The sequence below is a fragment of the Magallana gigas genome, chromosome 10 (assembly GCF_963853765.1).
Source record: "Magallana gigas chromosome 10, xbMagGiga1.1, whole genome shotgun sequence".
Taxonomy (NCBI): domain Eukaryota; kingdom Metazoa; phylum Mollusca; class Bivalvia; order Ostreida; family Ostreidae; genus Magallana; species Magallana gigas.
The window spans coordinates 17190933-17212409 of NC_088862.1; the positions used below are offsets into that span (position 1 = coordinate 17190933).

At 34.9% G+C, this 21477-nt stretch overlaps 1 protein-coding gene across 3 annotated transcripts in view; it reads left to right on the top strand.

Annotated features, from left to right (window-relative positions):
* The window catches only part of LOC117680569 (mucin-22), a 38173-nt gene continuing 16696 nt past the window's right edge, over nt 1-21477 (top strand). The window contains exons 1-11 of one of the 3 annotated variants that reach the window (XR_010709921.1): nt 25-476; nt 1028-1486; nt 2043-2145; nt 2245-2306; nt 2667-2751; nt 2907-3730; nt 7759-8031; nt 9088-9175; nt 9324-9379; nt 9562-9634; nt 13442-13852. Coding sequence is in view for 2 of the 3 variants with exons in the window: in XM_034453076.2 (XP_034308967.2) it covers nt 6803-6929; nt 7759-8031; nt 9088-9175; nt 9324-9379; nt 9562-9634; nt 13442-13637 (813 nt within the window). In the remaining variant the exon portion in view is untranslated. Of the gene's footprint in view, nt 477-1027; nt 1487-2042; nt 2146-2244; nt 2307-2666; nt 2752-2906; nt 3731-6490; nt 6930-7758; nt 8032-9087; nt 9176-9323; nt 9380-9561; nt 9635-13441; nt 13853-21477 lie in introns of those variants that run through there. The other 2 variants (XM_034453076.2, XM_066072778.1) reach the window with 2 other exon arrangements.

Sequence of the window (21477 nt, forward strand, 5' to 3'; positions counted from 1 at the left end):
AAAGTAGCGATCATTGCAAAAAACGTCGCCACCTTCATAACCCACATTAATCACCAAAGAAAGCATTTTATTGTTTAAATATATAAACATGTCCCCATTTGTGACTTTTAATTTACATGTATATACATGTGCATGTATGTATTTAATAAACATATTTCCGGAGGGAACAGTTTTCATCCTGGACTGACAAAAATGATTAATGCCCGAACTTCCAAATTATTTACTGTGGTCAGTTCCAGGACTTCAAGGACAAATCACTATAAATGTTGTATTGAAATGAGTAATTCGTGATAACATGCGGTCGGAAGGAACTTTTTTACATGTATGATATCAAATACATGTAGCTGATGAATTAGGATATGATAACGACATTTCTGCTTAACAAACAGTGTACATGTACTTCATATTCTGAAATCTGAAAAAGATGAATCGTAAAATGAGCGTGCATTTGCTCTTTTGTATTTTATATTTAACAGGTAAGTAGATTTCTTTTTTTTTCTTTCTTTCTTTCTTTTTGTATCTTTTTGAATCTATAACAGCGTCTCAAATCTTCTAAAACCATTACCGGCTAATTTCTCATTGAGTTCCATTTTCTTCGAATGAATTTTTTTTTATCAATAAAGATTCTTTAGTCGTCCCGCTATCTGACTATAAATTTACGTTAGTGTCACGGTGTAAAATTCCAGCATTAGGACTATTTTTAATCAATGTGTAAATTAATTCTTTCGGACGTCGTTTTAATTGCTACCAAAACCGTTCATCTATTTCCACGCTGCTTTATAAACGTCCTAAATTCCTCACAGCCTAAATCCCACCTGAGACACAGTCAAAGATGGACAGCTGATGTTTTAATTGACTTCTGTGTATGTTTACCGACACTTCATTTTTCATCTTAATCCCTTTATGTACATGCTGCTAAAATGACACAAGTTACTCAATAGCTGTTTGATAATTAATCTCCCTACATCTGAACGTATTATGTTATTTCATTGTTCACTATTATTAAATGATTTTAAACTATCGTCAGTTGGAATCAAGCCTAGAACTGGAGCAACACTAAAAACAAATGCAACAACTGAAGCAACAACGAGAACAATAATAACAACTGAAGCAACACATAAAACAACTGCAAGAACTGAAGCAACAACGAAGACGATAACAACAACTGAAGCAACACATAAGGCAATTGCAACAACTGAAGCAACAACGAAAACAATAACAAGAACTGAAGCATTAGAGAAAACGGTAGTATCAACTGTAGCAACAGAAAAAATAATAACAGCAACCGGAGCAACAGCGAGAACATTAGCAACCACTAACGCATTAAAGAAAACAATACCAATATCGAAGGCAACAGTCCAGACAACAACAAATGAAACAACAGAAAAAACAACAGCAACATCAGTAGCAACAACTTTGGCAGCAGAGATAGAAACATCTGGAACAACATTAACAAGCGCGATTGTGTGTCAAGCTACGGTCCAGAGTAAGCGTTTAACAAAATATAATATTCAAATGTTGCATGCGCCCCGCATTCCTTTTTTGTATATACCGTAAATGTATAATGTAAATGTATTACCTACAAACTCACCAGTTGAAGTGATATAATATTTGATTTTTCTCGATTTCTTCACCTGTTGATCGGCAATCGACAGTCAATAAAAAAAATTGAACGATGGTGTGAAAGAACGAGAGTGCAAGGGGGTACATGTATGTACATTCTCTGATACGTTGTTGTTCTGTCCGTGCATGATTTAGTCTTGACCAGCAGTCTATCAGCGGTAAGCTGAATCCACCAATAAAAAAGTTTGTGCGTAAAATTCAGGTGTTGTTTATGAATGACGTAGCTGATAGAGTTGAACGCGACGCAATCAAAAAAATCCAACCAAATCGGTTCTAATAATATTTCAATTGAAACCAGCGTCATTTTTGTCTTTTTTTTGACGCAAGATCTATAACTATGTTCTTCTGAAAGTCCAAGGCTTTGTTAAAATGGTTCTAAGTGGCTTAGTTAAAACTAGTGCGTTTTTTTTTTATTTTAGGATCTCTGTCGTTTTACGTCGCGGTTTTCTGGGTACCTATTGCTGTACTGAGCCTCGTTATGGTAATAGCCGGTATTAGAACAATTTGGCGACTACACGATAGGTAAGGTGTAAATGAAATTATATTTGTGGTCTCCATGGAATTGAAGCCTTTCTTGTGGAGAGAAAGAGTTTTATACCTCATCCAATGATATAATTTCAGGAAAAGGAAGGCAACGTTGCCTTTCTATGAAACCTATGAAAGTCGGTTCGTTTTATCCGAAGGTAAAGTTTTTTTTAACCCCCCCCCTCCCCCCAATCTCCTAGACCAATATCAAGCTGCATGTCTGTCTATTTAATTTGACTCGGACTAGAATGACTATAATTTTGATTTGATTTTGCAAATATTGAACATGAGCAGGCGAAGATTGTGTTTTTCGTTTCAAATTTCCACATATTAATCATATGTACAAACAAATGATTGGTCCGCGACAATCTCCCCTTCCTCCAAAAATGTAAAAAAAAAAAAAAGAAAGAAAAAAAAGCTGTGCAAGATCACGGCGATATATAATTGATACATGCATCCATAACCATATAGATTATTGAATGCCAAGTGACTTAATTGATAATGACTTGTATTTACAGGAGATAACGTGGCTTATGATAAAATTAACGAACCAGAGAATGTTTATCTGGAGTTGAATGGAATGTCTACGACTGCTTCATCTTCGTATGTGTATATGAATTTTTTTTCTATGAAGTTCTTTTTAATATATAACAAGAAATATGTTTTTAATTTTAAAAAAATAAAATTTTAAAAAGGACTCTATTTACCATAACTTTCATTGGTTTTTATTTTCAAAATTGAATTTTCTTTAAATTCAGAACTGACGGAGAAGGCAATCAATATTACTCTACAGTAAGATCTATCCGGGATCATGCTAAATTTAGATCAGACAATCGTGCCTTGGCGGATCCAGCTTCTTCGAGGGAGGGGATAATCTCCGATGGTCAGCCACAGAGGGTTTCAGAGGCCCACGCGTACCTTTACCTCATACCTTGACCTAATTTTAAGAAACAACACCAAAACATTAACTATCATAGAAGACTCTGTTTTTTAACCTACATATGCACAATCAATACTGATACATTTGTATTTGTATATATACACACTTTTATGTTGCTGATATACAGCTACGTGTAAGAGAGAAACAAAGAGTTTGATAATCCTTTTTTTTCTTTTCTTTTTTTTGTGTATGGATGGAATGATTTACTTTTTAATAGTAGAGAAAAATCATATATTGTTTTTGGCACAAGAATTGTAGAAACAAAATTTGCTTTTTTTATTTAATAGATTACATACATGTAGTAATACATGAATATGTTGATCTAAGCATTTCTTTTATTAAAATACTGGATGCTCAATACTAGTATACTACTGTATACTGTATAAATTTCTGTACTTTTAAAATTGTTGGAAATATATATTAGATATTCTTAAACAAATAAACATTGACTTACATCGTCAAAGTTAAAATTGGCGGAAGGATTGAGGTAGATAAACAGTATTTAAGGAAATATGACCGAAAAAAAACCCGGTTGGCGATACCTCTCGTGGTGTCTACGTATAAGCGCAAAACATCCTGTGCCTTAAAAGATAAGGCCATTATTATTCATTTATGATTGATGTAAAGCAGAACATCCTCTCGGTAAGAATAATATATACACATGTAAGTTGTTGCGGGTTAATTATTTTGACTCATGATTTCATTTTTAAAAAGTGCGTGCAGCATTCAGAGAGAGAGAAAGAGAGAGAAAGAGAGAGACAGAAAGAGAGAGAGAGAGAGAGAGAGAGAGAGAGAGAGAGAGAGAGAGAGAGAGAGGGGGGGTGCATGTATATTATATTTCAATATTCAACTATTAAATTCATTTGTTCATTTCATTCTTCAAATCAATCAATTTGTAATAAGAGAGTCAGACAGAAGGAATGTCAGACAACAGAGAAAACAGAGTGAGAGAGAGACACACAGAGAGAGAGAGAGAGAGAGAGAGAGAGGGGGGGGTGCATGTATATCATATTTCATTATTTAACTATTAAATTCTTTTCATTTAATTCTTCAAGTCAATTTATTTGTAAAAAGAGAGTCAGACAGACAGACAGAAGGAATGACAGAGAGAGAGAGAGAGAGAGAGAGAGAGAGAGAGAGAGAGAGAGAGAGAGAGAGAGAGAGAGAGAAAGAGAGAGAAAGTGGAGGGAAACTAAAGGACGCTCATCTAGAACACAGAAAGATGACAGCGATTTTCTATAATCATATGCCAAGAGAGAATTCCCAGTTGATCATGAATATGCCGTAGAAAGAAAATGTGCGGTAAAAAAGAGCCATCTGGTGTGTGTACTACAGGTGTGTACGGTATAGTAGTGTTATACAATTGCAATGACGTGCCGACATGTACGCAAAGTTTTAAAATGCGCGGATCCAGAAAAAAAATTGGGGGGGGGGGGGGGTTCGAGTGATACTATTTACATGGAAGTGAGGGGAGGAGTCGGAGATTTATTATCAATTACAGCGCTATTTGAATTAATAAGGTTACATTTTTTAGAAGGCGGACCCCCCACCCACAGCCGTTTAATATTGTAGAAAAATGTTGCCGTGTCGGCTGAATCAGTACAATACGAGATCTGTAGCTTTATCTCAGGAGATAAGATACTCAATGGAATTCTAGATAGAACCATTTTAAGAAGAGCTTGGACTTTAGGTACATGTAATTGTGTCGTAGGCCTGTCTATTTCATTGCTGGCCACTTAGCCATGGCTCTTTGAAATCAATACAATTTGTCTGGCTTTTGAGTTTAATACTACGCAATAGGTGTATATATAATCCAGGGTCTTTTTGAACTTGTTTTGATGCAAGAAATAGATAAGAACGTCCTGCTGAAGGTCCAAGGCCTTGTTAAAGTGGTTCTATTGAATATGTTTTTTCTTGACAAGACAACTTTTTTATATTTATTACTAAAACCGACTTGGTTGGACTTTTGCGACCGCGTCGCGTTCAATTCTATCAACTACGTCATACATAAACAATACCCGCACCTTACCGCGATTTGTTTTATTGGTGGATTCAGCTTACCGCTGATTGGTTGCTGGTTAACTCAGACTAAATTATGCACGGACAGAACAACAACATATCAAAGAATGAAAAATTCACATGGGTACTCGTGACTGTCGAAATTGGGCTATTTTTCGAAAGTGTACACTTGTGATAAAAATACATACGGTACATACATATATAGCTGTAGCTCCATATAGAAATTTTGGGTTAGTAAATATAAAGCTAAAGTGCATACAATACTTACATGTACAAAAAAACTTTACGGCAATTTACCGATCATAAAAATAACGCTATTTTTGAAAAGATTTACATCATACCATACCACATTTTGTGCAAATAATCCATTTAAATAATTCTTCATTAAGTTTACTACTGATAATTATAATAATTGTAGCTTTACTCAGTCACCCCAAACTTTATCCTATTAAACAACCTTTAACTTTACTCGGAAAGCGGATCAAGAGCTGTATTTTTTAAGCATGTAAACAAACCAGTGTACATGCATGGAGCTGTCGATCGGTGGTTCAGAGACAGGTGAAATAAAGAAATCTGCAGTAAATTGTTTGGGAATATTTTAGTATATATATATTTACACCGAAAGTGATAGTGCAACAGAAGAGAAACGAATCGGACACTTGCCTAATGAACCACATTTGCACTCCAGGCACGTAGCATCGTTTTTGAAAGTGGGGGGGCCAGACTCATCCAAAAAATCTTGACAAGCAAAAAAAAAAAAAAAAAAAGGGAAAAGGCTATGTTTCCCAATATCTTCAAAATCCTAATCCGTGGGGGGGGGGGGGGGGGGGGGGGGGGGGGGGGGGGGCTGGCTTACTATATAACTTCAATTTCACTACTCATTTCCTTATTTTCATATAAATTTTTTACATACTCCAAAAAAGTGGGGGGGGGGCCAATTCAATGATAATTCCATTTTTTATATGTAAATTTCAAAAAATTTGTTGCTGCGAGAAAAAGTGGGGGGGGGCCAGGCCCCCCCCTGGCCCCCCCCTGATGCTACGTGCCTGCACTCTCCACTTCCGTCTCGTTCTTTCACACCACCGTTCAATTCTTTTATTGACTGTCGATTGCCGATCGAAATGTATAGAAATCAAGGAATTCATATCTATCACTTCGACTGGCAAGTTAGTAGGTAATACATGTGCATTATACATTTACGGTATTTACATGAAATGAACGCTTAGCACATGCAACTTTTAAATATTATATTTTTTATAACGTTGTACTCTGGACCGTAGCTTGATGCTATGGTTTAACGCCCGTTTACACAGAGAGAGAGAGAGAGAGAGAGAGAGAGAGAGTTTTGCACAGAATTTAAACATATGGGATAGTCGATAATGACTCCATATTAGGGGAAAATGAACTGTTCTGAGAAATCCTGCAGCTCTGGCATTGCATGAGCGTGTACTGATAACTCCGCCTAAGAAAAGGCGTTGACCAATCATGAAGTTTTCACAACGGCGGCGTGTATAATTTATGCATGACGTAGCTGACAGAAATGACAGTGACGCTATAGGAAAAATCCAACGAAAGCGGTTTTGATGATAAACATAAAAGAAAATAATGTCTCCCATAATTACGTAATATGGAAGTCGTTTTGCTGATGCGTAATACGTTCATACGTAATGCATAAACTGTGTGTCATCGGAAAATATGATATTATACTTTAAAAACAACTGTGTAATGATGTATTACTTCACAATGCAATTTGCAACACCATACATGATGATTTGGAAAAGAACGATGCAATTACTTCTCAGTTTTTTAAGCTATATAAAAGGTAGGTTCTTTCATTATTAGATGTAAAAGACATTTTTATTTTGCAATTTTCAAGAAAACGAAGTAAATAGGAAATGTTTCATTTATTAATGCATGTACAATTTATATCCAATAAATATGTGAATTAAAAATGTTTTACTAAAATACATGTAATCTTTGCGCATTTACTTTCTTTGAGAAATAAGAAATGGTCGCAGAAACAAGAAAAAAACTAGTTAAATCCGTATATACTTATAAAAGTTAACTCATTAAAGAATGCTCATTATCATCAATTGTTTTTTTACAAATAGCATGTTCTTTTTTTTTCTTATTTTGAATAAGTGTTACATTTTGCACTTTGCAAATCTAAAATAACTTTACATGTATATCTGTACAAAGAAAAAACAAAGAATTACAGAAAAAATAATAATGCTCATTAGGGCCCATATCATATAATTATATTGTCCATTTAGGCTCACATCATTGGCTCTAAAGGGAGAGGCAGATCTTATCCGAAATCTTTACAATCAAAACGAAAAATCCTTACTCCCCAATATCAAAAAATTCTTATCCGCAGGGGGAGAGGGTGGAAGGTTGTACGTCATATCCCAATTTTAAACGTTGGTCTATACATGTATGTTATGTTTCCCAATAAATTTAAGCAGCACTGACCAAACAAGTGAAATATGGGGGGGGGTATTTTTAATTCATTATTCTATATATGTACATTTGATAAAACAGTTTTTTTATTAATGAAAAGGAAAGACCGTAACCACCCCCCCCCCCCTCACCCGATGCTATGTACGTGTACATGCATTCTTTTTCCAAAGTCTATTGATTTCTCTTAACAGTAACTTCTACATGCCTCATCCCGGGTTCCTACGGATTACTTTGCGATAATAAATGTGGACGCTGTGCAGGGAACGTCGATTGTGGTCCACTTTTGGGTATTTGCTTCGGAGGTTGTCAACCCGGGTTTTTTGGATCAACGTGCAAGATGACGTGCTCGGCAACATGCGGAGGGGACGGGAGTTGCTCTCAATTAACCGCTTTCTGCGAAAATGGCTGCCAGTCCGGCTTTACAGGGACACAATGTGACCAAATTATAACATCACCTGAATCAGGCAAATAACTTTCTTTTTAACATAATTACATATATAATAATTTATATAATGACCAATCGTAACTACTCGGCTATTTTCGCTCGGAAATGACCAACTATTTACGATCATTGTATATACTGTGGTTTCATCAATATTCGTTGAATACAAATTTTCGTGGATTTCGTTGTTAAGTTTATCCATGAAATTAACTGTTCATTTAAGTGCAATTTCTTCAATGATTTGTATTGATAGGGTCATTGGCCATGAATATAGGTATCCTTGAAACTATGCATTTCACTTTATCCACGAAAATTGAACCTATGAATATTAATGAAACCACAGTCTGCCATTATAAATCACAATCAACAATCAACTTCTTGGGTCTTTCCGACCGAGCTCTGAAACATATATTGAATGTACATGACTGTGCGTGTATCAAGACCAACTTGTGTAAATGTTCTACAAGATGGGGGTGGTCTTCCATCTTGTTAAAGTATTGGCTAGACATAGTTTATTAAGAAAAGTGGCATCGATTTTCAAAGTAGGGGGTTCAGTTCTATTCTTTTCTATAGATGAACATAAGGAATAAGTACATATTTGTTTTTTGGTGTTTTTTTTGGGGGGGGGGGGTGGGGGTGGAAGCCAACACCCCCTTCCCACGTTTGCTACGTGTTTGTATTAAAGTTTATATCTTACATGTATATTATTAGATCTAAGTCTACTATAGCTCGTAGCCCGAATCTTTATACACTTAGAATAATAAAATTGTGTATTTTAGGGCCCTATACAGGTACATGTACCTGAATCTGCTGTAGTGGGATATAGGTGTGATGCCCCACCCCTACATAATAGACGTGAAATAAATTGTTTTCCGATCCCCCCCCCGGGGGATGGAGATTAATTTGCAATTGATACCTCATGCATGGTATATGAAAATTACTGCATTTATACATGTGTGTAAAATGTCTTAGCTATATCATGCAGGTAATAATCGTAATTATTAAAACAATATGAGTTATTTGCACAAAAAATGTTTCAATGCCAAACTATAACTTACAGATGATATTATGTCTACAGATGCTGTCTTGGTGTGGGGACCTATTGCTGTAACGAGCCTCGTTGTGACTATAGCCTGTATCGTAATACTTGTGCTACGGTATATAAGGTACTTTAATTAAAAAATCCAACAAATCTTCGAAAAAAATAACCAAACTGTTTAATATCTTAATAGAATTAAAAGTCTTGTTTTGCGATAATGTAGTTTTCCTCGCAAATAAATTTAAGTACGGTTGTGTTATGTGTTATAATTTCAGGAAAAACAACAAAACGGAATCGTCTTACGAACGCAATTTGGTGTTTAATCTGGAAGGTAAACTATGTAACCCCCTCCCCTTCCGATCTCTGATATCTGAGATTCCATGCAATTGTTGATTCAAAGTTATAAAAGTTAATTAATTAGAGTATATACACGCAACCATAAATTTATAAGGACATGTACAATGTATAGAGCAATATATTAATTGGGTTAACTTTTTCTTCCATGATTTTTAGAGGAGACCATGAGCTATGTAGAATTGAACCAACTTCAAGAAAATATAAGGAACAACTCGACTGCTTCATATTTGTATGTACAGTTCATCAAACAAATACAATATTCAACTTTTTATTAATAAACATGTATAGGTAAGACTCTTAAGTCCGATGGTCACGCCAAAATCATCCAAAGGTTACGTCAATATCCGACGGTCTGCGCTCAAAGTCAAATGACCTGCCACGCAAATGCAAGATGCTGTTTGATTACAGTAACTGTACGTTTGTTACACGTACGGCACGTCATTGCGACGTCATTGCTGAAATTGCTGCTTTCTTCAAAATCTTCAACCGAACATGAATAATGGAGAAAGAGACGAGTGGTTAAAATTAACAGTGAGAGTTTGGGAAGGTCTTTGCGGCGGGTAAATCCGACAACATGGAATAATAATGTTCTAAAGTCTGTCCCAAGTTAATGTTTTTATCAAGTTAATGATTTCTAATAAGTGAAAAGAATCAAGATCGATATATTCATTGACACACAATATCCCTTTTCACTCATAAAGATACAGGAATGAAAACAAATTTCTTACGGAGATTTATAATGCGTAATGTTTACATATTTTCACCATTCGGAATTAACTCGGAATACCTCGCACAATTTTTCAATGTTATTATCCGGGCAACTTCATGGCTAATGCAATGCAAAATTTCTATAGACTTTGTACTGAGTATTTTGGGTTGTGTAATGAAGGCTGAAGCGGAAGAGAGGGTGTTTCAAAACAGATAATCTGGATATATTTTAATATTGGTGGAAAAACCTAGTTTGAGCAAAATTATGATTATCGAAATATCAAGCGAAAAGTGGTGGAAGCAAAAACTCGGGACAGAGAATAATATTCAAATGCAGTGTATGTGTTGCGCCTTTGCTGCAATTATTGTGTACGCCAGTGAACATGGAATAAAGTCAATGATGAACATATCTAAATATGAGCATTCAAATCAGGTGGGGGTTATTTAATCAATATTTACCATCCAATAATTTTCTTCTTTATTCGCAACTTTTTTTCTAAATTTACCGAGCTTTGGTGCATCACTCCATCGGAATTCAGCAACTGCACGCGGACCTTTGTTCTTTGGCTTGTCAAACTATCGGAGTTTGGCGCAGACCCCAATCACACTTTGGAGTCATATAATTATATAAACGAATATTCCATTTTCTTTAAATATCAATAGTTTTTAGCTCACCTGAACCGAAGGTTCAAGTGAGCTTTTCTGATCACCCGTTGTCCGTCGTCCGTCCGTCCGTCCGTCCGTCCGTCTGTCTGTCTGTCCGTCCGTCTGTAAACTTTTCACATTTTCAACTTCTTCTCAAAAACCACTGGGCCAAATTTAACCAAATTTGGTACAAAGCATCCTTATGGAAAGGGGATTATAAATTGTTAAAATAAAGGGCACAGCCCTTTTCAAAAGGGAGATAATTGCGAAACAGTGAGTATAGGGTGCATGTCTTTAAAAATCTTCTTCTCAAGAACCACTGCACCAGAAATGCCAATATTTACACAAAAGCTTGAATATATAGTGAAGATTCTAAATTGTAAAAATCGTGACCCTCGGACCAAAACTGGGGCCCCAGGCGGGGTTCAAAGTTTAACATAGAAATACATAGGAAAATGTTTAAAAAATCTTCTTCCCAAGAACCACTGCACCAGAAATGCCAATATTTACACAAAAGCTTGTATACATAGTGAAGATTCTAAATTGTAAAAATCGTGACCCTCGGACCAAAACTGGGGCCCCAGGCGGGGTTCAAAGTTTAACATATATAGAAATACATAGGAAAATGGTTAAAAAACTTCTTCTCAAGAACCACTGCACCAGAAATGCCAATATTTACACAAAAGCTTGTATACATAGTGAAGACTCTAAATTGTAAAAATCTTGACCCTCGGACCAAAACTGGGGCCCCAGGCGGGGTTCAAAGTTTAACATAGAAATACATAGGAAAATGTTTAAAAAATCTTCTTCTCAAGAACCTCTGCACCAGAAATGCCAATATTTACACAAAGGCTTGTATATATAGTGAAGATTCTAAATTGTAAAAATCGTGACCCTCGGACCAAAACTGGGGCCCCAGGCGGGGTTCAAAGTTTAACATAGAAATACATAGGAAAATGTTTAAAAAATCTTCTTCTCAAGAACCACTGCACCAGAAATGCCAATATTTACACAAAAGCTTGTATATATAGTGAAGATTCTAAATTGTAAAAATCCTGACCCTCGGACCAAAACTGGGGCCCCAGGCGGGGTTCAAAGTTTAACATAGAAATACATAGGAAAATGTTTAAAAAATCTTCTTCTCAAGAACCACTGCACCAGAAATGCCAATATTTACACAAAAGCTTGTATGTATAATGAAGATTCTAAATTGTAAAAATCCTGACCCTCGGACCAAAACTGGGGCCCCAGGCGGGGATCAAAATTTAACATAGAACTACATATGAAAAATGTTTAAAAAATCTTCTTCTCAAGAACCACTGCACCAGAAATGCCAATATTTACACAAAAGCTTGTATATATAGTGAAGATTGTAAAAATCGTGACCCCCGAACAAAAGTGGGGCCCCAGGAGGGGTTTAGATTTTAACATATATAGGAAAATGTTTTAAAATCTTCTCAAGAACCATCGTGCAACTGTTTGGGATATTACTATGCATACATGTTCATCCTTAAATAATGTAGATTCAAAAAATTGTAACTCCCGGACAATTGATGGGCACCAAGAGGGGTTCAAAATTTAAACATTTTAAAAAACAAAGGAAAAGTTTAAAAATTTTCTTCTCAAGAACTACAATGTTTTAGTTAGTGGAATATCTATGCATGCATTCTTCGCTTATGTAGATTCCTAATTCGTAAAATCGTGACCCCCGGACCAATAATGGGGCCCCAAGATGGGGTCAAAGTTTATTATAGAAATATAAAGGTAACATGTTAAAAAATCTTCTTCTCGAGAACTACAGTGCTTCAATTTGTGAGATTACTATCATGCATACAACCTTGGATAATGAAGGTTCGACAGTTTTAAAATAGTGACCCCTGGACTAATACTAGGGACCCAAGATGGGTTTAAAGTTAAATGTAGAAGTACCGGTATATATGGAAAATGTTTATAAATCTTCTTTTCGAGAACTACAATGCATCAATTTGTCAGATAACTACGTAAGCACCCTCAAATAGTGTAGATTCGAAATTATAAAAGCCGTGACCTCAATCTAATACTGGGGCCCCAAGAGGTGTTCAAAGTTTAGCATAGAAATATAGAGGGAAAATGTTGAAAAATCTTTTTCTAGGGAACTATAATGCTTCAGCTTGTGAGATAACTATGCAAGCATCCTTAAATAATGTAGATTCCAAATAATTAAAACTTTAGCACTGGACTAATACTGTGGCCCCAAAAGGGGTTCAAAGTTTAACATAGAAAGATATATTGAAAATGTTTTTAAAAAGTTCTTCTCGAGAACTATAATGCTACAGTTTGTGAGATTACTATGCAAGGATCCTCAAATTGTGTAAACTCTAATGTAGTGGAACCAAGAGTTATCTTTCTTAATGTTCTGTACAGTCTGAGAGTTATTCCTCTTGAAGTGGAACTTTTCTACGTTCAGTTTTTCAGGTTGTGTTCGTGCGGTCCCACCGCAGTGCTACACATTTTCATTCCTATGTTACTATTTATGTTGTTCAAGCCAACCATAAACCTCGGACCATTACTGGGTCCCCAGAAAGGGGTTCAATGTTTAAAATAGAAAAAGCATATGCTACGAAATGTAATGTTACAAGGAACTGCTGTTCAGGTGAGCGATGTGGCCCATGGGCCTCTTGTTTAATTGCTGTTTTGATTCCAGGAATAAGGATCAAGCCGAAAAAAACTGTTCCGCAATAAAGGCTCAACAGGATCTTGCTAACTTTGAGTCCGAAAGTCAAGACTACACAGTTCCAAAGTTTACAAGAGAGGAGGGTGTCCCTGATGATCCGTCCCAGGCGGAGCCTAAACCCACGGACTCGGAGCCTCATCCCTATGTCTACGTCATATCTTCTTGAGTTGATCTTCAATAACCCATCTAGTACACGCAAAAATAAATTAATGGGAAAGCCGAGAGGAATACTTTTCTAGAAAACAAAATACTTATTTATAGAAATGTAGTAATTAAAGCAATGTCGTACTGTTTGAATATTGGCGAAATTGTAGATGTTAAATGAAATTTCAAGTTGTTTTTTCTGTCTGTTGATCAATTAAGAACACTTTATAACTTATGTTTATTTAGTTTTTTATATTATTTAAATCAAACATTTAAGAAATCTTAGTAATGAAAAGGTTTTCAGATTTCTATGTACATGCAATGTCTATGTTGTATCTTTATAATGCTCGCTTCGCGTCGGTTGACAATGGTTTTCTCGGGGTGTCAATTTCAACTGTTACCCTCCTAAACAGGCACTATTTATATAATGTAGATGATAAAACCCCTGTAAAGACAAGTAGGATAAGGAATATAGTTCCGACAGAACTGTAAAAAAGATAGAGATGGAGGACAGTTACATAATGTTTCTGTGATTGAAGGTTCTCTCAGTTTAAATAGTTGCTGGTGTCAACAAAGCTATGCACATCGTCGGTTTGATAACTATTAAATGCAAAGAAAAAGTACATGCATTATTTCGTATGGAAAAAGAGGAATTAAAAATATGGGGGGGGGGGGGGGAGAGAGATTAAACGAGAGAGAGAGAGAGAGTTAAGAGAGAGAGAAGGTAGAAATAGACAGAACAGCCTTATGAGAGATTATTACAAGAGTGGGTTATATTGCTGAAGAAAGATTAACCTACAAGGGGAACATTTATATCAGCTAGGCGTGCTATTATAGCCTATATCGAATATACCATGCACTATAACATTATGTTAACATATGTTTTACGGTGCGACCGTTGGGGCGAGCACAGCATGTGATCAAACAATGAATTATAATAAATCAATGAAATCAAAATTAAAAACGTAAAATTTGAATGCAGAAAAATAAAACATACCTATTTTCAGTAAACTTTCATTATTCATAGTTTACAAGATTTGTTATTATAAAAATTTCTCTACTTATAAGTAGAATAAAAGTTTAATCTCAGATACAAGGTTGTTGAATAATAAAGATTTTGATATATAAATATTCATTGCACTTTTTCTCCTCATTTAAAGTGAATGTAACGTCAGTTCATCCCCCTTTTTTGCAGTAGACATTTTTTCTTAAACCTACATAAAAAAATACTTGACTCATCATAGAGCTCCCCCCCCCATGTTAAAAAAATAATATTTCATTTTTTTTTTACAATTTACGCATAGAAAATCGACTTATCATGGATTTGCCTCCTCCACTTTTAAACAAAACTTAAACATTAATTTTTTTTAAAAGAAAGTGAGCGCACAAGATTGTAAGTTTGCAGGAATCCTCGACACGAATCAATTGGGATTTAAATGTCTATAACCTCGAAAGGCTATGTACAGGTTTCAACAAAAATATATTATGTTGAGAGTCGAAGTACATGGCTATTCCGGTTATTAAAAAACCCACAAAGCTTTCCAAAAATGGCAATGAGAGGTAAACCGATAACTAGTTGGAAATGTTAATGAAAACATTATTTAATGAAGTTATATTGTGTTATCCTAAAAAACTAGTAATAAGAAAAGAATTTTTTTATAGTGTTCATACAGCAGATCTAGAAATCAATAAAAACAAATTAAAATATACCGGTATATTATAATTCAACATCATGTTATAATAACATACATTTAAAACAAAAAAAGTTTAATTTTTTTTAAAAAGACCACCAGTTGGATTTGAACCCAAAACACTGAATGTATGTATTCACTAAATCCAGGACGAAACCACTGAGCCACGGAGACTAGTCAATATATGCTCTATAAAGTACTGTTTGAAACACCACTGTCATATCAATGGACTTTGTTTTTTATCCTTCAAAAAATAATTTGAAAAGTACATAATTAGTCATCTCTGGGTCATCTCTCCATCTTTTTTTAAAATGCGACATTTTTAATGTTGAAATATGTTACCTTTACACGTTTCAAATTTGTGGAGAGAAGACCCAGAGACAACAAAATCATTTAAAAACAGTTGTAAATAAGTAGGATTTTGCATGAATTGCATCGTGTTGCTATATTTAGACCCATATTATAATAAAACCTTTAGCATTTCAAATATTTTTCCACTCATTCCACATCCAACAGAAACCAAATAACGGTTATAATTCGAAAAATATTCAAAATTAATTGATGAAATTTTCACTCTCCTTGTGCGCCCAGATTCCTGCCGAATCTACATCTTAAGCGCCCACATTCTTTACGCTTAAAGATATTTGCTTATCTTCAGTAAAGATACGTGTGCGTTCCAGGAAATTACCGTAATTATAGTGAATAAAATAGATGTGAGCATTCATCCAAATGAGTGTAATTTACAACTGTTTCCTGTATCTGAAGAAATGTCCTTATTCTTCAGCTGTTCTTTAGTTTAGCCTTTGCAAGATTTTGAGAGGATTTTGGTCATTTCAGCAGATTTACAATAACTTCAATTAGAGTAATTTCCCCTTAGCAGTGCTTATTGTGACGTCAAAGCTGACGTTGGTGTCGCCTGACTCTTTTAAAAAAACTCCCCTGAGAAATAAAAGTACGCGAAGTACACTTTTTTATTTACTTAAAAAAGCATGATGTTCTTAAAATTACACATCTTATATGCTTCTCAAAAGTTTTACTTAATTCTCGCGAGAACGTGAGGTTGGAAACCATTGGTACTACGAATTGTGGGTCCAAATTTTCTGACGCCGAAAAATCTATCGGATCAATGTGTAAACCTTTGTGACGTCACTCGATTATTTTTGATTGAGAGTGTACTGAGGTGAACTTTAGAAGTAGCACTCACTGTATGTCGTATACATCGTTATTGTTTTGATTCTCGTGAGAGGGTGAATTGATAAAAATTGCCATGATTACAGAGAACTACTGGGACGATTAAAACAATGCATTACTGGTCCGATTAACTAACGCTAAAAAAATCCGTTGAATGAATGTGCAACTAGTCCGATTTTTCTATTCACACACGCCTTGCCGATAGAGCTCAATAAAATAAAGGTGTCTTGTATGAAAATGTATTAAAATGCAGGATGCACATTTATACGATAACAAAAGAATAATGACCCTCAAATGTGACTTTTAATATAAATGTATGTACAAAAATGTGTTTATTTAATAAATATATTACCGGAGACAACTTGACAATTTTCCTTCTGTACTGACAAATGGATAACTGCCCGATCTTCCAAATAATTGATTGTTAATTTTTTCCACATGTACATTAAAAGAAGTGGTTAATTATTTTTTATCAAACGATCATTATGAACAGCATACTAACATGTAATATATAAAATTATATATGTATATAATTCAGTGTAATTTTATTAGACTTCTATGTTTTCTTCAATGACTCGTTGGCAAACAATACTGAAAAATTCAAATCTTTACTTCATTTATTTCTCGAAAAAATGAATAATTAGTAACAACAAGTTTTGTCAGGCGGTGCATTGTGCGACGTCAAACATTTCCAGTTTTACGTTGTTGCTAAACCCTCCACATCGTTTACGATAACATTTACGTTTTATTTCCGAAAATATCTCAGAACAAATATTATCTTTCAACATGTACCCTGAGTGCACATTCAACATATATTTTGAACATGTACGCTGGGTGCACATTCAACATATATTTTAGTTTAGATTTTTTTTTAAATATTTTCTAAGTACAAACGATCGGTCGGCTCCAAACTTGCCCTCTATTACATGTTTAACGTCCGTCTTGCCGAAATGTGTCGTTAAATTCAGCATTTTGACGTCCATTGATATCGTTCGGGTTTTTCTTTTTTCCACTTATTGTCATCATACTTGTTCAAATATTTTCAATGTTGTTTAACTACTTATTCATTCAAAAAAACGCATTTCTAATCGATTTTGTTAATTTCATTTACTCCAAAGCCGCTCCGGATTTATTTCATGGTCTTTACAAAATTGTATCAGTTACTGCTGCGCCGCCTTAAACGCTGACATCGTCATTTTATTACGAGTTAACTTTTCAACCTGTCACAAAACGCGCTATAAAATATTTCAATTTCTTTATTACAAAAGACATACGTCTTATAGCACTTATAATGGTGAACAATACATGAATATATATAGGCAATAATGGACGGTCAGTCCTTACAAATCTATAGAATAATTTGTATTTGGAGAATGAAATAACACATATATTATATAAATATTGATAGTAATAACAATTGGAATCAGCAAATGACACTTGATATAGTCAAACCATTCTGAGTGTGAGGGCTTTGTAAATGAATTTTCCTAAATTACACAATTCTTTGATATTGTTAACACTTAGTAACTGTATTAATTTGTACATGGATGGTTACACCAGTAATACTTTTTTATAAACTTTGATCGTAATGCTAAGTACATTGGACATACAAGTATAAAATGATATTCGTCTTCAATGTCTGTTATACAAGTTTTACAAAATCTTTTTTCTCTTGGTATATTTTTATGTCGACCTGTTTCAATAAGCAGATTATGTGAGGACAACCTCATTTTGGAAATACATTTTTTATACAATTTTGGTATTGATTTTTCTAAATGATATTGTAAGCAAAAATTATCAACTAAGTGCTTGTAAATAAAACATTTTGTTTCTATTTGCATCTTGCCATGCAGCGTTTGAATAAAGTTGTCTTTAAGTCTTTTCTGAATAATTGGTAAACAAATACGACTGTTTAAATTACTTTGACCATTCCACATGTAGCCAAGTCCCAGATTATATAATTGGTCCTTAATAAATTTTGCCCAGCTTTGATAATTTTGCTTTTCGTTTTCACAAATACAATATGACCAGCCATAAGCAGTTCTTAATATACAATTTTCTGTCTGTAATAATTTAAACCAGAACTTAAACATTCGATATATACGAATAAGATATAAGGGTAGACGCCCAGTCTCGAAATATAGCATAGTTGTATTAGTATTTTTCCGGACACCAAGCACAAAGCGTAAAAACTCAAGGTGGACCTTTTCAATATCGTGTCCCTTGTGGGAACCCCAAACTTCACATCCATAATTCAAAATGCTACACACATAGGTATCAAAAACAGAAAACAAAGTACAATGATTTAAATAAAGCTAATTAATTGTTGATTTGAGAGCAAACATGGCTTTGCGACCTTGTGCCGCTAATTGTTTTTGAGTGGAAAAAATTTACCGTTATAATTGAACATAACACCTAGATAAACAAAATGTTCCACAAGTTCTAAATTTTCACCGTTATAAAGCTATTTCTCGTTGGTGCGATAATTCCCACCATTTCTAAAAAAAAACCACTTTAGTTTTAGATACATTTACATCAAGGTTCCATTCATTTGTATAGAACTGTAAAATATTCAACATGCTCTGTAGCTCATCAATTGATTCAGAAAACAATACCATGTCATCAGCATACATAAGAAGATAAAGACTTGCAATTGAATTACTGCAAGTAACTTTCCCTGTATACCATAATACTTTAATTTTCTGTACAATTTCTCCCTATTGATAGAGTCAAAGGCCTTCTTATAATCAACAAAACAACAATAAAACCGTTTTTTAGTTTGCAGCGCTTGTGAAACCAGGCAATGAAGTGCAAAAATTGCTTCTGTAGTACCTAACATAGGTTGAAAACCAAACTGTGCATCTGTGACAATACTATTAGAAGATGCCCATAATATAAGTCTACGGTTCAATATTGAGGTAAACAATTTACAAAAACAGCTGATAAGACTTATACCTCGGTAATTATTGGGGTCAACTGGGTCACCCTTTTTAAAAACAGGAACAATAACTGCATCTGACCATTGTGTAGGAAAATAACCGGATGATAATATACGATAAAAAATACTATGTAAACATGGCATAAGTATACCCTTGAATTCTATAAAATATTCATTCAAAATATAATCAAGACCATGTGATTTGTCAATACTAGATGCCACAAGATCATCAGAATTCTCTATTAAAGCTGACTGGGCTTGATGAATCATGTCCTGGTTCCAGACGAATTTCGAAGACAATTGGTTTTCACTTTCACTAAGCACAGTAGAATTGCTAATAATTTCTATTTTAGACTTCAGTCTGACATGAAGAGGTGCATGATCAGAGTACATAGTAAAATTTGCTACAATGAACTGATCAATTTTTGAAAACACATCAGGTGTAGTTATAACATAATCCACAACGCTCATGCCCCTTGGGCCAACAAATGTATAATCTTTATCCAAACCCAAATAATGACGCCCATTTAAAATTCTTAAGCCACTACTTTTACATAATGATAAAAACTTGTTACCCAAATCATTGATGACCATGTCAGGATTAGTTCTACTTTGAAGACGTGTGTCTAAACCATAAAATAAAACTTCACTTAAATCTCTCAAAACATTATCATGTAGTATATCATGCATTATAAAATCATTTGCATTTGCAGTTCTTGCATTAGTGTCACCAATCAACATCACTTTTCCAAAAGTCAAATATTTAACAATTTTTGATTTCTAGCTCACTAAATATATCACAATCATAAGCTTGGTAAAAAGTTGAACTGCTTGGTGGTATATACACACATGCTAAATACAAATCTTCAGAACTATCTAATAGACATTTATCAAGCTTAAGCCATATTATAGTGTCACACATATTTTCAACAAAAGATACATAATGCTTAAGATTTTCACGAATTAGAATAACACAACCACCTCCTTGTTTTGATTTTGAACGCATTCTTGGAAAAACAAAGCTATGAAATCCTTCCACGTCAATTGAGAAATTATTTTCAATCCAACATTTCGTAAGGAGAACGATGTCATATGAGAGAATGTAGCACTGGAAATTTTTATCGCTGAATTTACTGGCAAAACCCCCGTTCATGTTCCAGCTGATTATCTTCACGAAATCATCCTCCAATTGCCCCTAAGCTTCACCGCTGCCGTTTCCAGCGTCCTCTGTAAGTATGTCCGCAGGCTCGTCATCCTCAGGATCGTCTCTGCCAGCCTCTGTGTTAATGGTGTTTCCTGTCTCTCCCATGAATAGTTTGCCGTCAATGAATAGTTTGTCGTATTTCAATACAGCCCTTCTATTTTCCTCCAATGCTTTTCTCAATATAGGCATTAAAGCCTTTCGTTTCTCGACGATTTCTTTAGGAAATTGTTCTCGTATATTGTACTGCTTGTTTTCGAGCTTGTATCCAGATGTCCTGACACTTTCCCTGACCCTGAAGTTCGAGAATTTCACAACAATAGGCCTTGTTTTGTTGTACTGGAATCGTCCAATCCTATGGGCACGCTCGATATTATCTTTAATGCCAACAATGTTCAGTTCTGCTTCACAGAACTCGTTGATCAGATTTACACAGTTCTCCTTTCCACTGCCGCGGTATTCTGCGAGTCCGAAAAAAAGCAAATTATCCCTCATACTTCTTGCCTGCAGATCTGTAATTTGGCCTTGTAATTGTTTATTCGCTAACTTTAGTTCTCTGATTTCCTTAACTGTTTCCTCAACGTCTCCTTTTAGGCTAGTCTGAGATTTCTTGATTTCCCCCATCGAGTTCCCCAAGTTACCAGTAAACTTCTCTAGATTGCCAACTCTAGTCTGTATATTTTCAATGAGATCGCACAATGTAGTCAATTTTCGACATTTTGGCAACAAGTTCTCCGAATCGAATCATTAGTTGATCCACCCATGCTGGTTGCGCAGTGTTCGAATGTGCGGGCGGTGGTGTATTTTTGAACGTGCCGACTTGCCCGCCACTGGCTCCCCT